The following is a 12,387-nucleotide window of genomic DNA, read 5'->3' on the forward strand; positions in this document are numbered from 1 at the left end:
TTCCTCTTTGTTTGGGTTCGTTTTTTTTTTTTTTTTTTTTTTTTGTCACCACACCCTTGGTGGTCTAAGATTGTTGCTCTCAGTGCTGAAATTACAAAAGAATTGCGTATATGTGTATGTATGTGTGTGTGTACATGCATGAGTGGGTTTATGTGTGTGCTCACTCAACCAGAAGACAATTCTCAGATTTTTGCTCTTTCAAGGCACCCAGAAGTTAATGCACTGGGTAATTAGATGTGTGACCAGGTGTGAATGTAATGTACAACATCTATACAGAAAAGAGTAGCTGGAGGGAAGAACAGTTGTGTTGTCTGAAAGTGTTAGGCTCATTTTCTATTTGTGTCTGAAGAAATATTCAGCTCTGGTGCAAATGACAGAGTGGCAGCCAGACCAGGCATGGTTCCCTAGGTCAAAATCAGGGGAACACTTATATGAACAGACAGATATGCTTTTTTTTCTGTGGGTGCAGGATTTCTACTGGGAAATGGACGATTAATCTACACTTGTCCAAGAAGGACCCATGCCTTTCTGTTGTCAGTTAAGCCACTGTTACTGATGTACTTGGACAAGATATTGGGCCAGTTCCATGCCACTCCAGCTCAGGCTTACATTGGGGTTTGTGTCTCAAGTCTGAAATCTTGTTTAATCTTCCATGCATAGTTTTGTCTCGTTTTAATGACTGCATCCTCTTGGCACCTTTATTGTACTCAGAACTGAATGGCAACAATAGCTTTGTGTTAATAAAGGCTGCCATGGAGCTGTGGATGAACGGCTGGGCTGAAGTCTGATGAACTTTAGGATGCAGGCATCCAGAAACATGTCCTAAACTCTGCAGGATTCCCTACTAGCCTGGCCTCCTCTGGTGGAATTCCCAGCACTGCCCAAATGTGTACCTGCGTGGGAACAACAGCTGCAAGGTTGGGCATTTAGGATCCAGAGATGTGCATTTAAAACTTGCCCAAATTCACATCCCTCATGTTTATTTGGATCATCATGATTTTGCATGTTGTATATACATCTGGAGTACTTCATATGCCCTCCCCACCCACCCCAGACACTCTTAATCACAGGACTGTAATTTAAAAAAAAAAAGAAAAAAGAAAAAAGAAAAAAAAGGCAAACTACACAGGAAAGAAAAGCATGTAAATATGTACTAATGCTTATAAAGTTGTTATTGTCTATATGTAAAAAGTATGTACATAGGAAAGGGAAAATGGCTCAATGAATGTTTTAAATAATATCATATGTACCAAACTGCATTTGTCCCTGCCATGTTCCTGAAAGCACACATTTAGAATGTCATTCCTCTTTTTTTAGATATCATTGTTTCCATTTAAGAGTCATAGGCACCTTCTTTTCTTTTCATCTGATTACAAAATTCAACATTTCAGAAATGGAATTTTGCCAAAAAAAAAAAAAAAAAAAAAGGCAAACCTGAGTATCACTGATTACTGCTGGTTCAGTGAGCATGTAAAAAATTCAAGTTTTTCTTTTTCTTTTTTTTTTAAAGAGTGCATTTTCTGAATTCTAGACATTAACTTCATTACAAACCAATAGGCTGGATTGAAATTCCTCCAAGTATTTGGGCTCTCTTACAGCTTGCTCTTCAGAAGGGGAAATTTGTGTAAATGCATCACCCCCTAATGAGCAAGAGAAGGGACCCTGAGATGTTGCCGGAAATGTTCACTGTGCAATTTAGACAAGAACATTTATATTAATAATGATCAACATCCTGTCTTTTGTGTTCCCAATCTACAGGACAACATAGATCTTTTATTTGTCTAAACTAAAAATCCATGTAAATTGCGGTTTCCTTTGTTGACACCAATGTGTTTACCTTGTTTCCATGGTCTAGAGTTCAAGTTACTGAAGGACTATGGCTGTTACTTAAAGTCTCTGCCCTTGCAGAATCTGTAGCCTTCAGGATACCCCGAGTGCCTTACATGGCTTGTGAACACCAACACTGGAAATCAGGAAGGAGGGTGTACCCAAGAGTGGGTTTGGAGGCATTGATACATTAATCAACATTTACCATCACTCCATCATTGAAACCTTAAGATGGATTGTGTGTTTTAACACAGTAATGGATTTCAGTTTAGGCTCAGGAAAATCACATTGTGAATATATGTATCAAATCATATATTTGTTTACTGTATATTTTTAAAAAAGCTTTATTGTAAGTTTATGCAAAAACTAATAGGACTTGTTTTCCCATGGCAATATGCCAGACAGTATTTGTGTTCTCTGAAGCAATTCCTTAATAACTACATTCTAAACATGTGCTGTTCTGTTCAGTGCTAAACAGTATTCACAGGCCTAAAATAGGTTTGTATGGTGATCAACTACAAATTTTACACATATTTTTGTAACGTGATTCCTATGATATATACCAGAGAATTTTTACTCATTTGTAAATTATTGTACAGTTTTAATAAAAATTGTTTTAAATCTTAGATCAAAGCTCCCCCCAAAGGTATTATTAAAATTTGAACTCATGGGCTATATTAGCCATTTCTGCATTTCTGTGTTTATTCTCTGAGCAACAATGCCTGTTTCACACCATAAAGGGAAGGGAAATTCAGGCTTTCTGTCCACTTAGGGGGAGGGTGAGCCACACATATCTCATTAGCAGCTAGAGATATGGGACAGTACCTGGCTAAGGGTAGCCACCTGGTAGGGCTCCTCTTGTGGTGGTTTATCAAATGTGAACTAGAAGAGAAAGAATTCAATGAATTCTTTGAATCTGTTGATAATGTATATGGCAATAACTTTGACTGAACTAATATGCAGTGTATTTATGCTGGGAAAACTTGTTTTGTATGCTGTAATGAGATGCAGTGATTAAATGGGGAAAAACCAGTAATAATAATAAAAATAAAAGAACTCAAGAAAGGGCAAGAATTTCTGCATATGAGTAAGAATAGCTGGTCATGTCAGTTATAGATTACCTTACACTGGTGAGTAAGGGACATTTTATCAATGAATGAGGACGTTTTATCAGTCAATTTGAGAATGTAGAAACTGGAAGTAGGATGCAGGGGTGGGAAGGTCACTGGACTTAATTCTACTGGAACACTTAGGCCTCACCAGTCCTTGAAGTCACACTGGCTCTCATTGTTTGAACTTAGGCTTTGAAATGCTGGCTTCTCTGACAAGGAAAATACTGAAAGATTTTTCCTTCAAAATCAATCACTGTAGAGGTCAATAGAGTATTTATTGCCCTGTAACCTCTGGGTGGGCCGGTGGTTCCTCTGCCTTGTCTCACCCAGAAACCTTAAACTCGGCTTAAAGGGAGGTCAGGAGCTGGTTGCGTGGGCTAAAGCCTCTGATTTTCCCCACTTGCCAGATGTTTTGGAGACAGGGCCTTCTTCCCTGGCGTGGCATTTCCCAGGGGGCCTAGAATGTAGCTGGAGCTCCGACAGATAGTTGTTTCTGCAGCGGGCTCTTCTCACCTGCACTTCCTACAGGTTAAGTTGGAGGTCAGAGCCTACTAGTGCTGGGAGAGCTAGCCGCTGCGCTCAGTGGGAGTAGAATGTGCGCCCTTGGGTCCAGGCCCTGCGCGTTCAGCACTCACTGTACGGACAGCGACAGTCCCGCTCAGCCCAGCTGGGGGCCGGCAGGGGGCGGGGTGAGGGCGAGGCTCCCCTGTCAGCCAAGTGCACCTGCCGCGCGCAGACCCTCCTGCAGGAGGCTCTGGAGACCCAGCTAGCCGCTGCGCTCAGTGGGAGTAGAATGTGCGCCCTTGGGTCCAGGCCCTGCGCGTTCAGCACTCACTGTACGGACAGCGACAGTCCCGCTCAGCCCAGCTGGGGGCCGGCAGGGGGCGGGGTGAGGGCGAGGCTCCCCTGTCAGCCAAGTGCACCTGCCGCGCGCAGACCCTCCTGCAGGAGGCTCTGGAGACCCGGCCGCCCACGCGCGCAGACCCTCCTGCAGGAGGTCCTGGAGACCCGGCCGCCCATCGCCCACTCCCACCATGAGCACGCAGCGGTCGCAGGAGCTCGCGAAGCCTCTGGCCCGGCCCAAGCTTGGTGGCGTCTTCCGCTGCGTGGAGGACGCCTTCGAGAACAAGACTCTGCAGCTGGACGCGTTGCGAGGCAGCCACCAGGGCCCTTTGGGCGGCAAGCTCTCCCGCAGGCCAAGCAGCAACTCAGAGGAACCCGGCGAGCCAGAAAGAGATGTCCCGGCGGCCTCAGCAGAGCCCCGAGGGCGGCCTCGCCTGGGCTGCAGCCCACAGCAGGTAGCAGTCACGGGACTGGGGACAGAGCCGAGGGCAGAAGCGTCGGTGCGAGTGTCTGCACTCCCGGAAAACCCGTACATACATGCCGGGAGGCCTACGGGGAGTGGATCTCGTCCCCTTCCCTTTGGCTAGAACTCTGTCTCTCTGCTGGTCCTGACTTCTCTATGCTGAGATCCTAACCTCAGCCCTGATTCAAGGTTTCAGACCCCTTGCTCTTGTTCTGGGCTTCTACCTCTGTCTGTGTCTCTCCAATTTGTCCTCTCTCCTATCCCCTGCTTTGCAGAAAGACGTCTCCACCACCTCGCTCCGCATTATCAGGGAACGGCCTGGGGTTCCGTCCCCAGTCCGGGTCATCAGGGAAACAGCATTGCTTTGGCCAGAGACATATTCCTGGACAGAGTGCGGTTTTGGGAGCGCTGCGATCAGATTTGAGACTAGTTTTGAGTCCCGCCTCCTTGGTTGCCTCTGGTCCCTAAGGGGCTGACTGCATGCCCTTGGCAGGGCACCGGCGCAGGCGGGGCCTGGCAGGACATTGCCCTACCTCTTCCCGCTCTCGTTCCCAGCATATATGCACTTTTCACCCAGCATATATTCGCAGGTCCGCGCAGTCCCCAGGCGCGGAAGTCAGGGCGGGCGGACGCCCCTGATGAGCTGGGCTGGGAGTTCCCGAGATTTGGAACGGCCGAGGCGGGGCTTGAATGCAAATGAGCAGCTAAGGAACGGAGGCGGGGCTTGATCGGGGGCGGGGTCAGAAACGGGAGCCTCTCTGCTTGCGCGCTTGCTCTGGGACGCCCTGGGCCCCCCACGCACACGCCCCGGCCCTGCGCATCCCCCCGCCCGCCTGTGCCCGTGTAGCCCCTTCCGGGGACCTCCAAGCCCGCTCCGCCGGAGCCAGGCCGCTTGGGCCTACAGAGGCGGCGGCGCCGGCCCTAGAAACAAGATGTCCTTCCAAGGCAAGAAGAGCATCCCCCGGATCACGGTGAGCCGAGCTCTCAGCCCCTGCATCGTCCGGTGCCCCTTGCCCAACGCCTGGAGTGGGGCCTGGATGCAGGGAGGACCCTCCTGGACCCTACCTTAGGGTCAGCCCTCCGTGTGACCCTGTCCGGGAGCTGGCCCTTCCTGCCGGACTTCGCGCGCCTCTGGAACCCCTTGCAAAGCCAGGCGCACAGGCCTGAGCCCTGCTGGCTTTCTGGGAACCTCCTCTGCACTTGGTGAGGGCCTGGGGCAGCAAGCGGCCTGCTCCCCAAACCGCAGGTATGCCTTCTCCCGGCAGTGGCAGCCGGGCAAGGCGTGCAGATTGGGCCTCAGAGCTCTGTCCTCGCCGGCGGCGGATGGACTCGGCCCTTTGTTGACCGGCGTGGCCTGCTTCTGGGCCCGCGGAGATGCCTCCCCAGTGCGGACAGTGTGCTGCCCGCCCTCTGGACGCGCCTCTGCAGTCTAGAGAGCTCTTTGTCCCAGACAAAGCGATTTAGCCCCGGCCACTGAGCCAGGAGCTTCTAGCAATCCTGTAGGGCTCCATGAAACTAGGGTTTCGGAGACTCCAAAGGAGGCGAGCATTCACTGATCACTGACTTGGCATCTCTGCAGCCTCAGCCTTCCAGGAGAGCCTTCTACCCTCACCCTCCACACCCACATACACCAGAGCGGGAGGTCAAACTGTCCACTCCTGCTCTGCCAAGAAACAAAGCTTCCCACTCAGGTGCCAGGCAGCCCAGGGAGAGGGGGAGGGGAGAGCTGGAGGAAGGGAGGGAGGCTCCTGGAATCGGGGTAGCTTTCCGGAGCTCAGATCTTACTCTGGGCTTGGCCATGAAGTCTAGCTGGGGGTCTCAGTTGATGGGGTTCACTCCTTCCTGAGATACTCAAGGAGTAAGGAGCCCTTCCCCTACTAGTATGGGAGGGGTTGCTGGCCATCAGGGTCTAGGTCTGATGCAAAAGGGCTTGCCAGCCAACTGGCACTGGTGGAGCTTCGGATTGTGGGGAGGACCCTATTTAGTGTGGGTCAGGTAGCCTGAGCTGAGGAAGGGCAGCTGGTTTACCAGAACTTTCACCTCTACCCTGGCAAGACCAGTAGAAAGAACACATCTCAGCTGCATTTCCCAACCCCAGGAAGGTTCCCAGAGTCTGAGCCCAGGTACTTGAAAGCAGGATAGGGGATTGAGCTAGGAACCTAGATTGCAAGTCTCTTCCTGCCCTAAGCCTTTCTTTTCCTGGCAGAGTTTTCTCTGGCCTTCCCCGAGAGAATGAGTTGATCCCCTGGGAGGGTATGGGGAGTTGAAGCAGAGGCGTGGCCATTGGCAGGCAGCTGGCCTAAGTGGGCTGCAGAGGTTGGGCCAAGTGGGTGGTTGTGATGGGTCAGGACTGGGCCTAATGCACAGCCCCAGCTGAGTAGGAAGAGTGGGGAGAGGGAACCAGCAGTTAGCGTAATGGCTATGTCACTGGACTCCCACGTAGTCGACTGCGGTTCGCGTCCCGGACCTGATGGCTTAGAACTCACGCCAAGCGCGTGTGCATGCGTGCCCAAGATCCTGAGAGGAGAATGGAGGAGAAGGGATTGCGGTGTGACCATCCCCCCTGGGGGGTGATTTCTCACTTTCCGTCTCTATGTCTCTCTCTGTCTGTCTGGCGAGCGCACATGTCCTATAGCCAAAACCTCTCCAAAAAAAAAAAAGAGTGGGGAGAGGCCCCACAGTAGGGAATGGGCAGTGCTGCAGATCAGGGTCAGCACACTTCTTCCATGTGAGCCACATGGTAAATGGCATTGTGGGCCTTCCTGCTTCTGTCATAGCTATTCAACTCTGCCAGGAAAGCAGTCCAAGACAAGAAGGAGGTACTGGGCATGGCTGTGCTCCAGTAAAATTTCACCTGAGGTCACTGAAATGTGAACTTCATATAAATTTTTGCAAGCCATGAAATACTCTTTTATTTTTTTTTCCAACCAATATAAAATATAAAAGCCATTCTTAATTCCAGACTGGATTTGGCCTGAGGCAGCTCTCATAGCCTCCAGATAGTGGGTGTACCTTTAATCAATAGTCTTGAGAATTCAGTCCAAATAGTTAGATGCAATGCGAACAGTGAATAATGTAATAAGGTGCATAAACAATGAACTCTTCATGGCTTCGGTAGTCGCTTAGAGTTCTACTAATTGCACTGCACAGTTTGATCCTCTTGGCATCAGACTGATGGTGCATAAAGAACCAGAAACTGTGGGCTAGTGCCCTGGCCCAGAACCCTGGGCTACTGTCAAATGCAGACTGCCATCCTGCCTGGTCAATGTATAGGGAGTGTTGAGGCCCAAGCAAGCTAGTCTAAGGGAAAAGTGCTGCTCAGTCTTACCATTTATATGCATTCTGTGTCCCGCTTTTCATTCCTTTAGTGTGTGTGTGTGTGTGTCTGCTAATTTTCCACTGAGCAGAGGCCATTACCTCTGGCAGCTGTGCAAAGTTCCACTATTGATATCCCACTTTCTGCCTGATTTTTTTTTTTCTTTCTGACCATCTGATAAGATTCTTAGAAGTGATTTTATGACTGCCAAGCATAAGTCAGTCCCTGCCTAATGCCATACCTCTGTGCGGCCATGAGTAAGGCATGAAGAATTGGCCTCACTCACTGACACTTTGTTCACCTATTTGGGGCACCTCCACAAGACCCCAGAGCCTGTGGTCACCCTGATTTCTTCCGTGTCCTTCATCCCCACAGCCTCATTGTCAGCACACACTGCCTACCTGATTCCCAGCCTCTCTGGAATCCATCTTTCATCACCCCTCTCCCATAATGCTGGCTTGAATCCTTCCTCTCACCTGGACAACCTCAGAAACCTTAGCAGTTACCCTGTTTCTATTATTGAACACCATGATCTGCTTTCTGTACAGCTCTTTAAAATGTCAATCAGACCATGAGTAAAAATTGCCTTAGGGATCAGCCCACTGATTCCCTGAGCCCAGCATAACCCATCCCTGCCCAGCTCTGGACTTTGCTTCTGCCTCCTGCCCCTTCCCTCAGAGGGACTCAGACCTCAGCCTCTTCATCTGACATCCTGGCCTGGAGTCCTCCCCTTGGCTGCATGGCCTCTAGTATCAGCCCCTCAAAGAGGCTCTTCTCTATCTTTGAAGTAGCCTTGACTTTTCCCCCGTCACCCTCTGTCCTAATACCCTCTTTGTGCTCTTGCTTAGTCAGTCTATACCGATCTTGTGCTTGTGTTTTCTTGCTGTCGTTTGTCTCCTCCATTGGGATACAACCTCCTAGGATGGGTGATGTACCTGTGGGGGGTGCTGCACTACCCCACACCTGGCACTATCATGGGCTAGGCCAGCATTCTGGTGGGGAGAAAAGTCCAGCTCCTCAGCTCCCGACCTCCTCAGTGCAGGTGGAAGAGAGAGGGCAGTAAGTGGGCAGGACTTCTGTGACACTTGTTCACCTCTTCCCTCAGGCTGGGGTGTTTTAATTTGATGATGAAGCTGAGGATGTAACTATGACCCATCGTACTCACTGCTGCCCTTTCCCCAGCAGCGGCTTCATCCTTGTGTCCCCTGTTCCTTCCTGTACCTTTAACCAGGCCAAACTGCCTCAGCCGTGGGTGCAGGGCTGCTGGGCTGTGCGGGCTGTGCAGGCTGTGCTGGGTGGTCTATGGTAGTAGCTGCCTTTGAGCGCCCCCTGCTGTGCTCGTGGGGGATAGTGAGCGAGGGTGGGCTTTTGTGCTCATTTATTTATGTGCACAAGTTGTGCCAGAATGTTTTTATCGTAACTCCGGAGGGAGGCGTAACACCATCTTGTTGAATAACTCAGTCTGGAGAAAAATGACCCACTTTTTGTTCCCAATAGAGTGACCGCCTCCTAATCAAAGGCGGGAAGATTGTGAATGATGACCAGTCCTTTTATGCTGATTTGTATGTGGAAGATGGTTTGATAAAGTAAGTTTCCGTCAAAATATATTCTTAGTCATCTGTTCACATATCGATTACATGCTATCCAGGCAGTTTTGTTTGTTGGTTTGAGTGAATCCATTTAAAATGCTTTCTTTTCCAAAACCCTGTTCCCTGTAAACAATAACATGGTTACCACTGACAAAGCCCAAGCTCAGAGCGAAGAGAGCCTCTGCAGTTAGTTGAAAGATTTCGGAAGGCTGAACAATGGTTTTCATATTTTCTGTGTTATCACAGCACTTTGAATGATGCCGTGCTCACAGTGGGTGCTTAATAGACATGTACTGAGCACACCCATTAGCTTCTCTGCCTGTATCTGTCAAGCAGCCCCAGCCACTAGTCAGTATGGTAACAAATAGAAACTAGTGGAAAACCAAAAGAGGAGTGATAGTTGCACAAAGCTGGGTCTTCCATTTTGGCTTTTTTTTTTTTTTTTTTTTTTTTTGGTCAAAGACATTGCTCTTTTCCTTAAGAGCCCAAATGCATGCTTCTCAGCTCCACCATGCTGCTACGGAGCCTCTTCAGTTCTGATCTGGGCTCTCTACAGCCAATGAAATCTCTCCTTGTTTCTAGACAAATTGGAGAAAATCTCATCGTCCCTGGGGGCATCAAAACCATTGATGCCCATGGCCTGATGGTCTTGCCAGGCGGAGTTGATGTCCATACAAGGTTGCAGATGCCTGCCCTGGGCATGACCCCAGCTGACGACTTCTGTCAGGGCACCAAGGCAGCCCTGGCAGGAGGGACCACCATGATATGTGAGTGTCTGGGTCCCCTCCTCTCCAGGCGGGCAGCATCCGGCCCATGTGTGTGCTTTAGAGAGAGTTTTACACACTAGTGTCTCTCTCAGTGCTGTTTTCCTTTATTGTCTCAGTCTCAGAAACTCTGGAGTACCCTTTTGTTACCCCTGTTTCTCACTCTGGGTTGTTTTGGCTTGGCCTGTTCTGGAATGCTCCTGGGATTTTGGTGGAAGCAAATGGTTATATGCCCAGTTATTATTTACTGGGGAACTAGCAGCTGGCTGTCTTAGTCCTGTTTTGCATTCTAAGGGAACTATCCGAGATAGGGTGATTAATAAAGAAAATAGAAGTTTATTTGCAAAACTCATGATTCTTGTGGTTAGAAAATCCAAAGGCATCACAAGATGGCGGGAAGCAGAACTCTGAGCAAAGTAGAGCACGGTCCATCCATGCGGTTCTGCCTGCCTCATCGCCGCTCCTTATACATTCAACAGAACTCAGTCATGGTGGCTGCTCTGATGGCTTTCCCATGGCCATCAGGAAAGGATTTAGTTTTCATTGAATACCTTCATAATACAATCAAGTCACAACACGTGAGCTTTGGGGGGCATCTAGTTACTGCCCACTACAACCAAATTCAAAAATATAACCCACTGGGGGACAAAACATTTTCTAAACCATAACACTGGCCAAGACTGGAGTTTGGAAAACTCTTACACAAAGAAAGGGTTGCCTTGTCTGAAATATAAGGTACACGTTTGACCTTGAACATTATGCCTGTGGAGTTTGCAGAATTTCTATCCATGTCAAGAAGAGTTAAAGAAAGAGTTGTGTTCTTAGAAAAAAGATGCCAATAATGATTATCAGCTTATCAACACCAACCAGGGTTCACGTTCCTTGGTGCTAGCTGTATGCCAGGCATAGGCTCCATCCTGACAAGCGTTAGCTCATGTGATCTACTCCCAAGCCATCTGAGCTCAGCAGAGAAGCCACATTTAACAAGCCTTTCCAGCAAATTCATTTGCCCACCATGTACTTGCACATGGTAAGCTCAGGAGCCAGGATGAGACCTCTTCCCCACTTCATGGCCTTGACTGCTGTCAGCTCCGTCTGTGATGTCTGCTGAGCAGATTTCTCTGCTGTGGCAGAGACCTGGTCTGATTGCATGCTAAGGGAAATACCCTAGCTGAATCCTGGCTCCGTCACTTTCTAGCTGTGTGACCTCAGGTAACTTCTTAAAGTCACACGTTCCTCCTGTAAAACAGGAGGAAAAATATTCTCCTTATATGGTTGTGAGGGTTAAATGAGGTAATGCACATTAATTGCTTTGTGTACCTGGTACATGGTAAATGCTGTTGCTGCTGCCACTCAGGAGGCCAGCGCTGAGGACTCTGAACTACATCACGAGTGGCATTTCACTATTGCCAAAATCAGGGGTTGGTTTGTTTTACTAAAAAAAAGAAAAAGAGAAGGAAAGAGAGAGAGAGAAAGGAAGAAAAAGAAGGAAAAAAGAAAGACAACAGTCCACCTTGCAGTTTGACTGAGGAGGCTGATCATTTCAGGCCAGGCACTGGACAAGCTCCTCAGAGTGGTGACCCAGGTGGGCCAGGACATCTGCACTATTGATGTCATCTGCCTCATGCAGGCCAAGGCATCCGGCAAGCTGTGAGGTGTCCCCATGAGGATGGAGAGATGCCACTGGCATGAGGCTGTCCTCTATGTAGCTGTCCATTTTCCTCCACCTGCTGACCCCAGGCAGCAACTCTGAAGAGAAAGGGTGGGCACCCCCTTCTACAGAGTCCTGGCTCGTGATCTGAGCAATGGGACTCGTAGGGGCCCCGTGTGCAGGTGTGTGCTGCACGAAGGTGCAGCACTTCCTGGTATCTCTGGGTGGGTCACCTTCCTGTTTGGCCACCCACGCTCTGAGCTCTTTCCCAGGTGGACCCAGGAGAGACCAGGGAGCAGTGTTTGGATCTTGGACGTGTGGTTGGCAGAGCTGACAGCACAATGGCCACATGCAGGGGATGGGATGACACTGTTCAAGCCGTGTGGATCAGTGAGGCTCCTGGGAAACCAGCCCCGGCCTGCTGTTCTGTACTGGGGGAGGCGCGCGTGGCGGAGCCCAGCGCCACTGGGGACAGCGCACCACTTCTGCCTGGGTGCTGCAGGTGCCTCACCTAGGCTGGGACCAGGCCTGGAGGTTGAGCAAAGTCCCTAACTGCCATGCATGCTCTTTGGGGAGCAGCATGTCCTTTGGGAGTGGGGTGGATTGAACTTGGGAATTTTCTCTCTCCCCTCTGACTTCTCTGCTCAGGGAGAGGTTGGGGGACGTGAGACAGAAGATGCCTGTTTGAACAAAACTGGTGGAGCAGGTTCATGGCAGACTTAGCCCCTCTTGTTTTTTATTTTATTTTTTTTTAAGAATTATCTTATTTAACTTTATTTATTTATTTTAACTTGACTAGAGAGGGATAGATTTGGGGGGGGG

General features: G+C 49.4%; 1 protein-coding gene across 2 annotated transcripts in view; it reads left to right on the top strand.

The window, feature by feature from the left end:
- Nucleotides 1–5,005: 5,005 nt before the first annotated feature.
- Nucleotides 5,006–12,387, top strand: part of DPYSL4 (dihydropyrimidinase like 4) — a 22,141-nt gene continuing 14,759 nt past the window's right edge. Inside the window, exons 1-3 of one of the 2 annotated variants that reach the window (XM_006146930.1) lie at nt 5,006–5,216; nt 9,059–9,147; nt 9,733–9,917. In XM_006146930.1, the coding sequence (XP_006146992.1) occupies nt 5,178–5,216; nt 9,059–9,147; nt 9,733–9,917 (313 nt within the window). In that variant the 5' untranslated portion in view covers nt 5,006–5,177. Of the gene's footprint in view, nt 5,217–9,058; nt 9,148–9,732; nt 9,918–12,387 lie in introns of those variants that run through there. The other variant, XM_006146931.1, reaches the window with a different exon arrangement.

Source organism: Tupaia chinensis, unplaced genomic scaffold (genome assembly GCF_000334495.1).
Source record: "Tupaia chinensis unplaced genomic scaffold, TupChi_1.0 Scaffold000197_1, whole genome shotgun sequence".
Classification (NCBI taxonomy): domain Eukaryota; kingdom Metazoa; phylum Chordata; class Mammalia; order Scandentia; family Tupaiidae; genus Tupaia; species Tupaia belangeri.